The following is a 15,263-nucleotide window of genomic DNA, read 5'->3' on the forward strand; positions in this document are numbered from 1 at the left end:
GGGGGGGGGGGGGGGGAGTTCTCTTAGCATAGAAACAGTTGAAATCTATTCATAGATCCTGGTACAATAACATTCATGACCTTTGAAATCACACAACAATGCGACAGAGCAGTAGAAATCATCAGTACTATCAGATAAGAATGTGTGAACAACTACTACTGCTACTACTATTATTATTTTGGGTAAGAGAAAAGCAAGACATCATGGTTTTTACTTTCAAGAAGTTAAACGGCAACATCCAACATAAGATAAACCACTGTATAGCAAATAAGACAGTAAGATGAGATCATCAGTCCTCTATGATCATTCAATATCAAATACTTAATCATGCGAATGGGCCACAAAAAAATTGATAACAATAATATAATATAACAAAACAAATATAAATTTAGATCTACAGTACCTGAAACACCACTCGATGTTCAAATCCAGAGAAATCAACAATCAAATACAATTTAGAATTCCCATTTTTAGAGCTTTCTCGCTCCCTAATTTGCTCCATGGCTTTAAATGTAATGCGGTCTAGCCAATCGACATGAAGAATTTGTCCCCTTTCATACTTGTTCACTAGCTTTTCCAGGCGTTCCAACTCTCCACGCTCATGTCTAGGGACCTGTACAAAGACAGCTTGTAGTTGAATAAAGTGATCAATTGAAGAGCCGTTGAAGTATTGAAAGTTGAAAATTGATGTTCTTGCAGTACATAGTAGTCTCAAACCTTTCCAGGAGTTGTTGTCGGGAATGATCCATCTGCTTCTTTTCCTAGCCAAAGCCGAAGCTTCTGCTTTCCTGTTTTCAGTTGTTTCTTCCTGTTAAAAAGAAGGATTGTGGCTCCCCCAATCAATTCCTCTTCTTTCCCACGTGATACATCCCAAACCTAAAAATGCAAGAGAATTAAGACAACTTAAACAAAATGTAAAATATTTACAGTAATATTATTGTTTCAAAGACATTGAGTACAACAAAAATCGTAATCTAGATAAAAAGTAGTGTCAAAGTAAGTTAAAAAAACCAAGAGAGGCAGTAGCAGATCAACCATTAGCAATGTTCATAGGCGAAGACGATGAATATTTATTCGGTCAGGTGGAAAAGAGTATTGATTTACTTAGGTGGAAAAGCTACAAATTATACCGTAAAGTCTAAAATGAGTATAAACAAAGGAAAGGACTCGTACAATTGGTTACAACTCTCAAATTCTAAAGGCTCAAATGGTTACGATAGAAAAAAAGTTCAATACAAACAGTTATGAACTTTAGATACTAATTGTCTAAATGGGGGAATGAAACAAAAATAGTATCATAAAAATCTGGCAAACCGTCAAAGCTAGTTGCGAGTGAGCAGTTAAGTCTCGGTATTTGGTACTCAATGTGATAAGTTCACTCCAGCAATATGAAGGTCCTGCTGATTCCAATCTAGCACAATGCAATAAAAGTCAGGTAAAGAGTTATCATCACTTCCAATCAGAAACGAAAAGTAAAACAACAACAATAAATAAATAAAAGGTGCTGATATATAAAATGATATTCTAAATTTGAAAAACAAACTTGATTGACATTCTAGTGCTTTAAATGTGAAAATAATTACGTAGGAAAATCACAGGGGCCTTGAAAGTTAGAAAATCAAGCTGGCAAGAATCATCTTCAAGAGAAGGGAGGGGAAATACGAATACGAGGCGTGTCCATACAAGGAATCCTGAACTTATAATAGTTATGGAGAAAGAGATTGAAAAAAAAAACAACATAGGGGCTAAATGGATGAAACCTCGTTCTAGTAGGGAGGCCAAACGGAGCACCGTCAATGTATAGAGCACACTCCACAAATAGCTCTGCTCTTCTCTCCTCGGGTGCAGAATCAGTTTCTGAAGAAGAAGTAGATGGAATATATCATGAAAATAGGAAAAATTAGTAACATCAGTACACGTACATAAAACAATCGTCCTATCAATCCATGTTTATCTAACTAACAAGCTGCAATTCAGCAGCCAAGACTTCAATTGACCATCAGGTAGTCTTACAAATGACCAAATAGGTGATCCAAAACACACCTACTTCGTCATAATTGAACTATGTTGGCGGGAATCAGAGAAAATCCAGATGGGCTTTCGAGCAATAAGAACGAAAAATTATGCATGATCAAGATAAATTGAAAGAATTAGAAGGGAACCTGGATCAGAGGATTTGGCGGGAGGCAAATTACCCTCCAATCTTTCAACCCGAAAGGTGACGGGGAGATTGATGTCGCAGGACAAGAAGAATCTGAACTCGTTTCCGGTCATCTCCGCTAAATGGATTGGGAAATAAAGCTGCTCATAGTTAACTTGGTATGGCGAATGAGCTTTACGGATAAAAGCTTAGCGAAAAGAAGAAGAAAGAAGAGAGGAAGGGTGAGAAGAACAGCAGAGTTTGCGTAAAAGAAAAACAAAACTTCAATTTTAATTTTGATTTTGATTTTGGCGGAGAGGATAATAAGCCAACAAATATATGGCATCTCGTATGATGTCTCTGATTCTGTACCACCGTTTCTTGATGTTTTAGGGCAATTGGGCTCGATGCCGTTTTAGAAAAAGGATTTTTTTAAAACGTAAAAACTTGATTCGTCAAAATGCCCCCATAAAAATATAGTTAAATTACCGTGAAGACAGTTTGGCAGAGTTATATGCTTATTTTACCTATTAAACTTTTATTATTAGTTTGTGGACAACAATTATCTATATTTATATATCATTTGTCTTCCATTTTTTCTCTCTCCTACAATGCTTGAATCTATAACCTAATACTTTTACCACTCTTGTATATATTTTTCCACGGCTTATATGTATTTCTAAAATTTTAAATTTTAAATTTTAAATAATATTTTTAGTACTCGTACCTTCATCTTGAATGAAAAGGGTTAAAAAATACCCTTATTATTATTAATATTAAAAAAAAGTTTTAACGGAGAAAAACTATTTATGCAGAGCAGAATTAGAGAAGTACCGACACCAAGCAATGTAAATGTGCATCATCAAACAATCTGCTCTTTAATTACCAACTATAAAGTTGGAGCTAAACATCCAGTCCTATATACTATATGATTCACATATATTTCACCCTATAAGGAAAGATTGGTATGAACTGATAGATCTTCCCAGAATATATGCTTTAATCTAGCCATCTAAAAGTATAAAAAAAAAAAAGGGGTCACAAATGCCGACCACTCAGAAATCATCTACTATTATACTCTAAGCTTAGCAGGAATCATTTTCTTCATATTGAACTCTGTTGCTAGATGGCTTCCCGATCTGCAAGCACCCAATTGGAGGTGAAGTGGGGGTTCTCAGTTCTCCAAAAGTTTGCCAGCAGAAAGGATCGTATAAGTGATAACGCTCTTGCAGTGGCTTCAGCTCTATAGTCGTCAGCGTTACATCCGTGCATGGCAGGTTGTCGCTACAGGCGAAGTGTACAGGCTTCACTGTGTAAGTCCCTCTGATTTTCTCGTAATTGATTCCTGATAGAGCCACCGCTGAAGTCTGATTCGTACATTTGGCTTTGTCGCAGTAAAACTGGTCGATCACAATTGGTAATTGAACTTCGGACATTTGAATGTTTGAGAAGAGAACGTTCTGAACAGACCCGGATCCTCCCTGTAAACATATCATTTCGCATTCTATCAATTCTTATGGATATTCAATGCTTAGCAATTAACATTGTAGATGACTCATAGGGCCTTGTGACTGTCCATGAAAGAATGCCGTTCATTGTGAACTTTTTTAAGGTATTTAATTTCAGCCTATGAGTATCAGGAGGACAGCAGCGGTTGACTATGGTACCTACTAAGAACTTGCTTTTGAATTCATAACATGCTGATAAGGGCCCATACTCACACAAGATGAAGCACATGTTTTTCTTCGTAAAAACAAGTACCTGCCATGTTTTGATTCTAACACCATTCATCGTGTTATGCATCGTGACATCTCGGACCGTTATGTTCGAAACACAAGCTTTTGTATGGTCCTTTCCTAGACTGCCGATGCTGATTCCATGTCCTGGCCCGCAGTTCACATTGTGTATGTATACGTTCGAGCATCCAGTTTGAATGGAAACACAATCATCTCCTGAAAGGATCAGACCAAATATCATCAGGCACCTGTTTAGTCCAACCTCAAACTTTTAGCAAAGATTTTCTCATGTTCCATGCTCATAATCTACATTGTTTTTGTTGTTTTCTTTTTTCGTTTCTTCCGTTAAGTTTAGAATCAACCACTTATACTTCAGTATCATCATTCCCAAAGGTCTTAACTTTTATAACTTGTGTAGGTGCCAAAAGTGGCAGAGTAGTGTGGTTGGGGTCACACCTTGGAAGGGGGATTATTCCATCAAAGAGAAAAGGAAAAGGAAAAGGAAAAGGAAAAGGAAGAGAGAAAGGGAAAGGTGTTGGTTAACTTTAGGATCTATCTGATATCATAATTCAATATCAAGATCAGTGGACCCCTGCGTTAGACTAAGCAGACATAAGGAGGAAGGATAGAAACAATTTATGTGCCTATACAAACAATAAAAACTGAAGGATGCAAACAAAATAAGCATTATGGACACACAACATATGATTGGTAGCTCAACATTATATAGGATAAAGATTGATTATTGTGACGTGTCGAACTGTGAATGCTTGCAAATTGCTGCAATGAAAGACTCTCAAGTCTCCTGACAAGATAAGGTTGCATGTGTTCAGGACCCTATCACATTTTTATGTCAATATTTAGTGTTTTATCCATCAAATGCTCCTTTTAAGTGGCCATGGTGATTGAATGTCGAGTATTGAGCTTATCTCAAGAGTCAAGACATGCACACCCTTAGCCATTTAAGAGATAATATTGAATAACAAATGACGTAATTACCACAAGAGAGACTGGAGCTGTGGATGAGAACGTCTTTGGAGTTTTGCAAGTGAATTCCATCAGTATTAAGACTGTCTCCAGGAGACGAGACGCTGAAATCATGCACCAGGACTCCCACGCAGTTGTCAAACTTGAGGTGGCATTGGGGGCTGTTTTGGATTGTTATGCCCGTGACCGTGGCATTGAAGCTTCCATAAAACCTAAGTGCCTGTGTAACATAACATATCAAATAATTATACAGGATGAGGATGATGGGGCCATAATGAAATCGTCTTAGAAGTTTGTAAGTGAGTGAGCCTTACAGTTGGCTTGATGCTTGGCATCTTCCCATCTAGATTGCTTCCTATCTGCCACATATTTTAGGAGAGAACCACCATCATTTCCCTTTCTCTTTACAACTACAAAAGCATAATATAGAAGAAGATAGATAGTGTTGATTACCGGCGTCGGTTTTGTTTCAGCTCTGGTATTGTTTATGGGGATAATGAGTTTCATCTCGTCATCTATAGGCTCATCAAAAGAGGAATCTTGCCACCAGACAGACCCTCTTCCGTCAATTACGCCACTTCCCCGTATGGTAATCCCTACCAGCTTTGTGAATTGGATCCATTGTAACAGCCCTTTCCCCCAAGTTTGGCGATCAGTGGGAGCGATAATTGTTCCATCCAGCTACAAAATAAGTTTAATTAGCCAATATAATAGCATCAAAATGATAAATAATAACTGAGGTGATGATTTGGGGGAGGGGGTCCGACAACTGTTCCTAATCATTTGGCTGGTTACCCTTGAATGGGATAACTGTTAATTCCCCTTTCTACTTTCTTAAAGCGTAAAAGAAAAGCTTCTGGATTCGATAATGCTTACCTGAAATACGATGTCCGGTTGGCAATATGGGCCAGAGAAGGAAATGGGTCCTACGAAGAACACATATTCTGCGGGAACCATGACCGTCGATCCCTCCACCTTACAAGCGGCGGCCCAAGCGTCTTCAAATGCCTGAAACGGGTCGTGCAAAAAAAAAAAATTTAATCTTAATTTTTGTTTTAATAAGAAAACTGTCATAACTAAGTTATTTTCTGTCCTTAGCTGTGGGTCCCGCCTGCCCTGGTAGCTGGTCCTGAAGGCCGGGTTACATTAAGCTGCGTGTCAGCTACCTTTTATTTTCCTTATGTTCTAATTATTATTCTGGCAATTCTTTTGGCTTAGCTTATTTGGCCATAATAGCTGCTCTTTTTCCCACAAATGATTTAAGCTGGTATTTCAAACAATGATTTAAGAAGGGGGGTGATTTAAGCTGGTATTTCAACACAAATGATGATTCACATTTGTACAAATAATATTATTAATGGAACTCTTTATCCTTATGCAGTGGCTAAATTCTGTTAGATGTCAATCTCCAAGTATTTGTATAGGAGGAAAAAGAAGGTTGAATATGGTGTAGAATTGAACGTACCTTAGTGTCATCAGTCTCTCCATTGCCTTTAGCACCAAAATCTAGAACGTTGAATATGGCAGAATCGCCGCCATTGTAGCCTTTCTTGGGTGGAGTTTGAACGATCTCTTCTTTGGGCTTAGGAGGAATTGGAGAGGGAGGAGAGGCATTGTGTGGCGGTGGAGCTTTGGAGTGGGAACCACCGGAATGGTGGCTCTTGCTACCGCCATGACTGCCTTTCTTCTTGGATAGAGAAGCAGAGGCGTCCCTGCTCTGTCTCCAGTGTTTTCCTCTCCTTGCAATGCAAGCTTCAAAGTTTGAAGACCAAACAAGAAAAGCAATAAAAACTACAAGTGTTAAGCTTTTGGAACTCATCCCACTCATCATTTTCAGTGGCGAATGAGAGGAGAAACAGAGAGAGAGAGAGAGTCAGTGGTCTTGAGAGTGCCAAAGCAAGTGGGAGGTGAAGCGGGGTTAAATAGGTGGAGACTCTGTAAAAGCTTCAGGAGACTGTGCAGACAAATGCTAGACAACATACCATTTTGATAATGGCAGGCATTTATTTTTTTCATTCCCCCTCTCCCTGTTTTTCCTGCGCTCTCATCCTTTATTAATTAGGAAGCTTTCTTTTTTGTGAATTCCGGTAGGAATTGCCAAGCTGAAAAACAGGGACGTGGCGTTTTGGCCACATGTTCATATGTGACTGCATGTGACTCATCCAGCTGCCTCTTTAAAACTCATCTTTAACTCACTCATCTACCATATGCTCCCCTCACCCCCTCACTCCATTCCCTCTTCTTTACCTTATTTGGATCCCCTTTTCATTCTAATTTACCTAACTCTTGCCTTTTCTTACAGCACCACCAAAAATTTTGTTACGCATTCTTACCGCACAAGCTTTTTAATTACCTCCAAGTTTGAAGCTACGTTTTCGGGGTTCAATCATTTGTATGGTTAAGAAGCGAAGTTGTGAATATTATTTTAGTTGGTGGGATGGAGAGGCCAAAAAGACACACGTGAGTGGGTCTACAAGTATCGAGGTCAGGCCAGCACTGAATATAACAGCAGCTCTTTTTGGTCACATGCAACGTTCACGGGCCTAATCTTCTCCTTTCTTCTTTCCCTTTTCTTTTTCCTGCCATTAACTACAAGCGTACAAAACCCTCTATGTCTGCCTGCTTTTGCTTCTCCTTTCATTTCCCCTCTCTTACACAACGCACTCCAATTCCCCAAGGATCTCTACAATTACATTTACACCAAAAAAGAAGACGATGAAGAAAGAATGAAGTCAAACAAAAGCTGTAAGCTTACGGTTCCCACGCCAAACTGCTTCTTGGTTTCATCACTCAATTTTTTAATATATTAAAAACGTATATTGATGATAAAGGAGTGAGGAGGGATAGAAAGCAACCCTTCAAAACTTGTTTTCCTCCCCTTCCCCCATCCAAACAATAATAATAATAGAGAAGCGCCCGTTGTTTTCCCTCAATAATATCTCTTTTTTAAATAAATAGGAAAAAATAAAAATAATCGACTTATGTTGTGTGTTCAATACATACACTCATCCCATTATCGAATAATACCATCAGACGTCACGTTTGTAATGTTTTCTTTTTTTTCCTTTTTCTATTTACAAGTTGAGGGAGGTTTAAAGAGTTTCGAGTTCAAGAAAATGGATATCAAGGAGTTATGCTCGTGTTGAACTGTTCCTATATTTCTTAATCAACTAGTTACATCGTGATCATGAATCCATTTTTGTCTCAACATCAGTGGTTTCACTTTTCCTTTAAATAATCATGTCTTTTTGTCGAGAGAAGTAAAAAGAGGGAAATTACCACTTATCTTTTTGTTTTATTCAATTAATCTACGAGATTGAATTATTAACTTTAAGATGGTAATCAATGTCTTTATCTACAGCTGAAATAGGTTCATAGTTAGGAAGCATGTGGTGCGAAGGATTTTAATTTATTTAAAGGTAAAACGGCATAAGTGGCATTAGATTACAAAGGGATATTCATTTATACACACAAATACAAATCCTTGTTTACCAAAGAAGAGAACATAGAATATGTCTGTGGCTGTTGAGGGCTCCCCTTCCCCTTCCCCTTCCCCTTCAAATTTCAATCAAACCAAAACCACACCTTTTCTACATACCTATCCTATCGCTTCTACACAGAAGAAAGGATTAGACCGAAAGGCAAGGGTAGGTTTTATCGTCTTCCACCTGTCATTTTCCATCGTAATTGCCCACCAAACGAACAGAGTCTTCATCTCCCTCCCTATTTAATCCTCAGTGGAGCATGATACTTCAAAAAAATTGTGAATTAAATTTAAAAGTAAACATTTCAAAACTTGCTTCGTCTTCTTCATAGTCATGTATTCTTTGGCTGAACATCCAACATTCTCAGCACTAATAATCGATGCCAATGCTCTGCCTCTGCCATCCAACCAAAGTTCAAAGCGGAGATTCACCTACCACAACAATGGCATAAAAATGATATTAATGCTCAGTAAACTTGTAGTAACCTTTGGAGCAGACAATTCTAAGTATTAGGTAATAAGTATTGTAATGAGCTGTTGATTCATCGAGTTCTAAGACCACCCTTGTATTGTATAAGCACCGAGGAAGAGGAAAAAAATTATTATTTGAGCCGTCTTTTTGTGCGCGTGAACTTTGCCTACCAAGTGTTCTTCCCCCGTGAACTCATTCAATTAATAGACACACCTTTAAATAATTTCGACTCCAATTGTTTTCTTTTGCTTTATTTTTTAATTATTTAATCATGAAGGGAATGGTGGCTTGGGTCACCAGGCGCGGCACCAAACTCTTCAACCTGTCGTGCTACCCATTTCATTTTCCCATTATACCCAGAAACCATGGTGTCTGGTGACGTGTTTGGTTAGGTTCGCCAAATGACATCTTTCGACAAAGAATAATAATTAGAAACAATAAAAATAGCATACAAACAGTCCCAGCTACCTACTTTACCTATAAACAATTACGCATTCCAAAATGGCAGAATTTCATGAGTTTATAGTATTATTTGGTAATTTGATTATTTTTTAAAGTGGGGTTTGAAGGGAGAGAAAAATAATGATCCATTGGGAACAAGGGAGTTCACGGATCATTCTAGAATTTGAAGACCGGACAAAATCAAATACAAAAGTTTTGTCTATATCTATCACGAAGAACAGTGTAACTGATATAGAAAAATTCGCACCTTTTTAGGTTTTTACGGTTGTGGCTGAGACTTTGCTGCAGCTCCAACACCTAATCCGTCTTCTCTGTGGCTGCCAAGTGTGGATTCACATTTTGGCAAAGCTTTTGTCCTGCATGTGAATTCTATCAGCTATAAAATCTTTCTTTTATTGCTACTTTGATTATATTATATTATTGATCCCAATGACTTGACTTGACTTGACAACTAAGATTAAAAAAGCATATACCTAATAACCATATGCTGCACAAGAATATTGGTAAATTAATGACATAAATGAGGATGGATCCTGATTCTTCTTGGACTTAATTTCTTTGCTTTTTTTGCCATTTTTCAGAAACGAAAAGTTAGAGACTTTTATCGAGTAATATTGTTTCATTTTCATATGATCTTTGTTAGATGGGTAGTGTGGAATTTGAGAAAGGATTAATAAAGTGAAAGGAAAAGCATTCTTTTTCTTTGAAAACAAAAGAAAGTTATGATTTACTTAACTAAAAAAGTTGTGGAAGGAAGCGGACAAGACACAGAACAGTTAGGAGAAAGAGAAAAGATCAATGGGTAGAAAGTTTTCAAAATTGAAAGATTTGAGGAGGAAAATGGTTGCCCCCACATGGTTGGTGCATGAGATGTGTGAAAGTTTTAAGCTTCAAATTAACAGTGTACATACAAAAAGCCATGCTGGCAAAAACTCACGGACGAGAGTTCCCTTCCAACAGAGAGAGAGAGAGAGAGAGAGAGAGAGAGAAGATTGGTTGTGAAGGACAAGATCTGAGGGCTAGGAAGAGAGACAGAAGTGTGTATTAATAAATTTGTGGTGTGATCTCTGTAATGAGCAATACTGCAGCAGGCCAAGCCACATGACGCATAAGCTATAGTCACATTCAATCTTTTCATCATTTTCTTTTGTTCTTTCTTTCTCACCTCAACATCTACATTTCTCCACACAAACCATCCCTCCACCAATAATGTCCCCACAATCTCGAGACTTTTTAAAATTACGAGCTTGTTTGGAATGGTTTTTCAAATGCTACAAAAAGTACTCAACTCATATGAATTAGTAATCCATCCATAAATGTAGGATTTGCTCTTAAAAAATTCAAAAAGTGGACAAACTGCACTCCAGCATAATAATTTGGTAGAAAATTTAGCTGAAGGTTTCACGAGACTTAAATGGGAAGAAATTTGTGGAGTCTACTTCATAGGGGCCTCTCTATCTCCCAAATTCATTTCAGTTTGTCAAAATCATGGAAAGCTTGTATCAGTTCACTGGCAGAACAAAACTCACGTGAAAACTTGGAGCTACTCTGATGGAAGGAAAATATACCAAAGAAAATTTGGAGATGCTAAAAGAATCTTTCGATAAGTATTGTGATAGAGAAGTGTCACATCAATGGGTAAAAAGTTCAATTTCTTCTATAATTTCAATGTCCAATATGAATCAAAACAATAGTTACAGCCAGTTTAAACTAAGTCAGAGAACCGGCACAACAGCTACTACTTGATACTAAAAAAATGTATGCAGGGATCAATTAGACAGAGATAGTACATAATAACATCGTAGATAAATCAAATTTCCTAAATGCCTACTTTAATTTTAGATCCAGTCCTTCGTGTCGTTTTAATTAATTATATGATTATATGTACAACTGAATTCAACATGCATTTTGTTTATTTTAAATCCCTAACTAATTCAGTCTTATTCGTCTAGGAATCTACTTTTCACCTGTTCTTCATTTGCAAGGATTCCTCGTCCGTAAGCCTCAAAATCATGTTTTATGGAGATGGTGTTGTTCAAATATAAATCTAAGGAACTCACATCTAGTCTTTATCATTGTTCACAAGGATAAATTGTGAAGCCTATTTTGACACTTTAGGTAGTCTACAATGTGCCTTCAAGCCTATTTCAAAGAATGGGTTTGACAGGGACGACTCTGACCCTCTTCAAGCCACAATATAATTCTTCTCACCACCCCAGTCCGTAGTCCGTAGACGTTTTGACGGTAATATACTTTTTAATTCACTTGTTTATTTCAATTGCCTCTCAATCAAATGATTTCAACTTTGAGTGCTTAATTAGATTGTGCTTTGTTATTGGCTGGTCCCTCGAATTTACAATTCCATTAGCTACGGCTAAATGTGTCAAAATTCTAATGTTATATACATGTGACTAATCTTTTGGTTAATGAACTAGTCATGTCAGTCACTTAGCCTTCTTAGACAACTATTAGACAGTTTTATGTTCATGCAGTTTTTTAGTTAACCATTTCTATTAGCAGTCCTATGTCATGTGACTTAATTCCATTTTAGTTGCAGAGTCGGCTTCATTTTATTTCCCTTTTCCACCACGCCACACATCCAAGCATTCTGTCACGATCATTAATTTTTTTATTACAGAAATTTAAGAAGTATAAGAACCTGATCGTATCTTGCTGTACAAATGCATTTGTTGATCCAGAGACGTGAATTTCATCAGCTGTTGGTCTCAGCTGTGACTTGTACACTCGAAAAATCCCCACGAATTCAGGCCAAGTATTGACAAATTGCATCCGTGGGCTGATCCAGATGATGCTTTTAGCTTTGGACTGGAGATTGGATCCATGGTCCATATCTCGAATCAAGAACACCTGTATTTGCTGCCCAATTCTACAATATTACGATCCTCTTCTTCTTCTTCTTCTTCTTCTTCTTTTAAAACTAATTTATGATTCTGAAAAATATATTTCTGCTGTAGATAGTCCTCTGCAAAGTAAACGGGGGAGCGCAAGATATCAAACATTCTGACAAAAATGTTGGATGTATTTATCTCTCTTTTCTTTTTATTTAATACACAATGATGCTGCTCACCATTTGCTTCCAAAACCACCAATGACGCCACATCCTCTCAATGCAACACCATTAACCAAACATCAAGTCACAGCCGAGGACCTGCAAATCCAGCTGAGAGAGTAAACTGGTGCCACAAATTCTGTCCATCGAGCTAAAATTTACACATCTAACAAATTACAGTGGTGGAAATAAAAAAAGAATACGTTGGATTAAAAAAAATCATAAACTAAACAGTTACATTTTGTAGTATCTTCCAGATCAAATAATAACTAACTAACCTGTTCATGAAGACAATGAAGAAGATATAACATGTACCACTCCCAGACACGAACCTCTAAGGTGCAACCACGAAGCTATTGATAATGCTCACCACCGAGGAGAAAAATATGTTCATCTGCTAAACTGATCCTATCAATAGATACTAGCACGCGTACTTTTTCCTCAGTGTCAAGCAACACCAGGAAACCCCGTCTCAAGGAATAAGGCCAATAAAATGGCTTGGAATCAGCTTCATAGTAAGTAAAGATCGTACCTGCCAAAGATCCAAGAAAGAAACCTCAAGGCATCACTGACGCTCAGTTGTAGCAGTTAACAATGACTTTTCACCTCTATTAAACTGTGACCAATTTCTCTTATCACTTTTTTTGTCAATGCAACTTCCCTAAGTTGCTTTGAAGTTTCAAAATCTCCAATATCAGAATAGAAGTTTGAAGCCTGCAAAAGAGCAGCAGGATCTTCAGCTTCAAGATCCACCAACGACTTGGCAATTTTCCTTCCGATTGTTTCATTTCTATGAATTCTACAACTTCTTAACATGGAGCTCCAGATTACACCGTTGACCTTCTCGGGCACCTTTAGCAGCAACTTTTCTGCCTCATCAAGTAGACCTACACGACCAAGAAGATCAACCATACATGAATAATGTTTCCAGTCTGGTTCAATTCCGCAAACGGTTTTCATCAACTCAAACACAAATCTTCCTTCTTCGACCAGCCCTGAATGGTTGCACCCTATCAATGCACATAAGAACGTCACTTTGTCAGGTTTCCAGCCTTTCTGGATCATCGTCTTAAGCATTTCGATGCCCTCCTTCCCCATTCCATTTCGGGCATATCCATTGATGATTGAGGTGAAACAAATAACACCAGGGGAATGGATTTCCTCAAAAACTTTGCAAGAGAGCTCAACATGACCACATCTTGAATAAGAGTCCATTAAAGAACAAGAAACCACGGAATTAAATCCAAGACCTGATTTTATGGCACAACAGTGGAGCAATCTGCATCCGGTCAAGTCTGTTGGAGAAGACATTGATAGTGCTTTTAACGTTGTGGATAAAGTAACCTCATCAAGTCCAATTCCCTCGTCAGCCATCAATCCAAACATCTCTATCACATCTTCAATGACACCACAGTGTAACAAAGATGTCATTAAAGAGTTACTACACTCCAAAGTTCTCACAGAAATACTTTCATACACGGCCACTGAACTCTCAATATCAAAGCATTTTCCGTACATATTTATCAAAGCCGATTGAAGGTGACTACTCTCATGGCCAAAACCCAGCTTCAGCGCACAAGATTGAATCTGTTTCCCCAACTGGATATTCCTTGTCCGACTAGATAAATTCAAAAAAGCCATTAATGACCGAATTGAGGGCCTTTTTCCCCAAAACTGCATCCGAGAAAACAACTCAAGTGATTCTGACAAGAAACCGATGTCTGCATAAACTGCAACAATCGAATTCCAGGAAATAACGTCGTCTAATGGAATACATTCAAATGCTTTTTTTGCTTCTGTTAAACTTCTGCAATCAGAGTAGAAATCCACCAAAGCATTTGGAACAAAGATATTTGATTCAACCAGTCCGATCTTAACAGCTCGGGAATGTAGTTGCCTCCCTTCGTCTAAGAGCCTTTCGTTACCAACACCTCGAAGCAAATAGCAAAGAGTTAGACCATTTGGCTCTACGCCTTCCAATTGCATTTTCGAGAAAGATCCCAGAAGCTTTTCGAATTGACCCAGTTCACAAAACCGACGAAGCAACAAGTTCCAAACAGCTATATTTCGTTGCGGCAATTCATCAAACAGCTTCAAAGCGACAATATCAAGACCCATTCTCATATAGTAATCGATTAGAGAGGTACCAATAAACAAATTCAAACTAAATCCAAGAAAAACAACCCTGCAGTGAATTTGACTTCCCTCTTTGGAAAAATCCGTGTTGCTACAAGTACCCAAAACAGAAGTAAATGTAGACGCACTTTCTCTAATCCCTCGTAAAACCATTTGGCTGTAGAGACCTAATGCGCGCTCTGGATGCCCATGGCGAAAACACCCAGAAATGAGCAAATTGTACGTAACAACGTCGTGAAGAGGCATTTCATCGAACAATTTAATGGCAGCATTAAGATGGCCAAATTTAATGAGTCTATCGATTTCTCGATTCTTAAGGTAAGTGGCATCAGGAGCATGCACACTCAAATACGAGTATGGATGTGGTAAATGGATAGATACAAATTCGGAAGTAACAGTTGTAATGGTTCGGACGAAGGAGGCGAATTCCCTGACCTTTCGCATCACAGTTTCAGCTTCTCCGAACCCCGACGAATGGCTTCAGAACTTGGCGGTTCCAGCGTTGATAAAAAAGAACGAAGATTGTGTAAAGAGGATGCAACCCTATATACACAAATCCAAGTTTCAACAAATTCCTGTAAGCTCATCAATTTCAACTAAAATTTAGCGTCAAAGTTATTTTTATATTGAATATTTTTAATTTTGTAGATATATGTTTTTTATTTCTCAAATACATATAGAAATCCTTGCGGGACTCTTGTTAATAAAAAATCTACTAGAACGTAAAAATAATAATTAGATAAGTATTACAATATATTTAATTTGATGGAATTGAA

General features: G+C 37.8%; 3 protein-coding genes across 5 annotated transcripts in view; all 3 read right to left on the reverse strand.

Moving 5' to 3' along the window:
* The window catches only part of LOC111462695 (phosphatidylinositol 3-kinase, root isoform), a 10,694-nt gene extending 8,245 nt beyond the window's left edge, over positions 1-2,449 (reverse strand). Inside the window, exons 1-5 of the mRNA XM_023106392.1 lie at positions 2,163-2,449; positions 1,761-1,857; positions 1,315-1,411; positions 718-876; positions 404-613 (exon numbers count right to left, since the gene is read on the reverse strand). Of these exons, the coding sequence (XP_022962160.1) occupies positions 404-613; positions 718-876; positions 1,315-1,411; positions 1,761-1,857; positions 2,163-2,274 (675 nt within the window). The 5' untranslated portion in view covers positions 2,275-2,449. The remainder of the gene's footprint in view (positions 1-403; positions 614-717; positions 877-1,314; positions 1,412-1,760; positions 1,858-2,162) is intronic.
* A 541-nt stretch (positions 2,450-2,990) lies between these two features.
* Positions 2,991-6,694, reverse strand: LOC111462351 (polygalacturonase At1g48100-like). The gene is made up of 7 exons (XM_023105869.1): positions 6,329-6,694; positions 5,740-5,871; positions 5,317-5,544; positions 5,178-5,222; positions 4,876-5,083; positions 3,902-4,092; positions 2,991-3,621 (listed from the first exon to the last, which is right to left on the reverse strand). Exons 1-7 carry the CDS (start codon positions 6,692-6,694, stop codon positions 3,226-3,228), a joined length of 1,566 nt encoding a protein of 521 aa, XP_022961637.1. The 3' UTR covers positions 2,991-3,225.
* A 1,688-nt stretch (positions 6,695-8,382) lies between these two features.
* On the reverse strand, positions 8,383-15,057 carry LOC111462350 (pentatricopeptide repeat-containing protein At4g39530). 3 transcript variants are annotated; one of them, XM_023105868.1, is made up of 5 exons: positions 12,684-15,057; positions 12,370-12,450; positions 11,941-12,264; positions 9,529-9,637; positions 8,383-8,779 (listed from the first exon to the last, which is right to left on the reverse strand). In XM_023105868.1, the coding sequence occupies exon 1, from the start codon at positions 14,929-14,931 to the stop codon at positions 12,940-12,942; it is 1,992 nt and encodes a 663-aa protein (XP_022961636.1). In that variant the 5' UTR covers positions 14,932-15,057; the 3' UTR covers positions 8,383-8,779; positions 9,529-9,637; positions 11,941-12,264; positions 12,370-12,450; positions 12,684-12,939. The 3 variants fall into 3 exon arrangements, with proteins under 3 accessions (XP_022961636.1, XP_022961634.1, XP_022961635.1); XM_023105866.1 differs by having other exon boundaries at positions 8,385-8,779; positions 12,630-15,057; XM_023105867.1 differs by lacking the exons at positions 8,383-8,779; positions 9,529-9,637 and having other exon boundaries at positions 11,827-12,264; positions 12,630-15,057.
* Positions 15,058-15,263: the final 206 nt, after the last annotated feature.

The sequence above is a fragment of the Cucurbita moschata genome, unplaced genomic scaffold, assembly GCF_002738365.1.
Source record: "Cucurbita moschata cultivar Rifu unplaced genomic scaffold, Cmos_1.0 Cmo_Scf00027, whole genome shotgun sequence".
Lineage (NCBI taxonomy): Eukaryota > Viridiplantae > Streptophyta > Magnoliopsida > Cucurbitales > Cucurbitaceae > Cucurbita > Cucurbita moschata.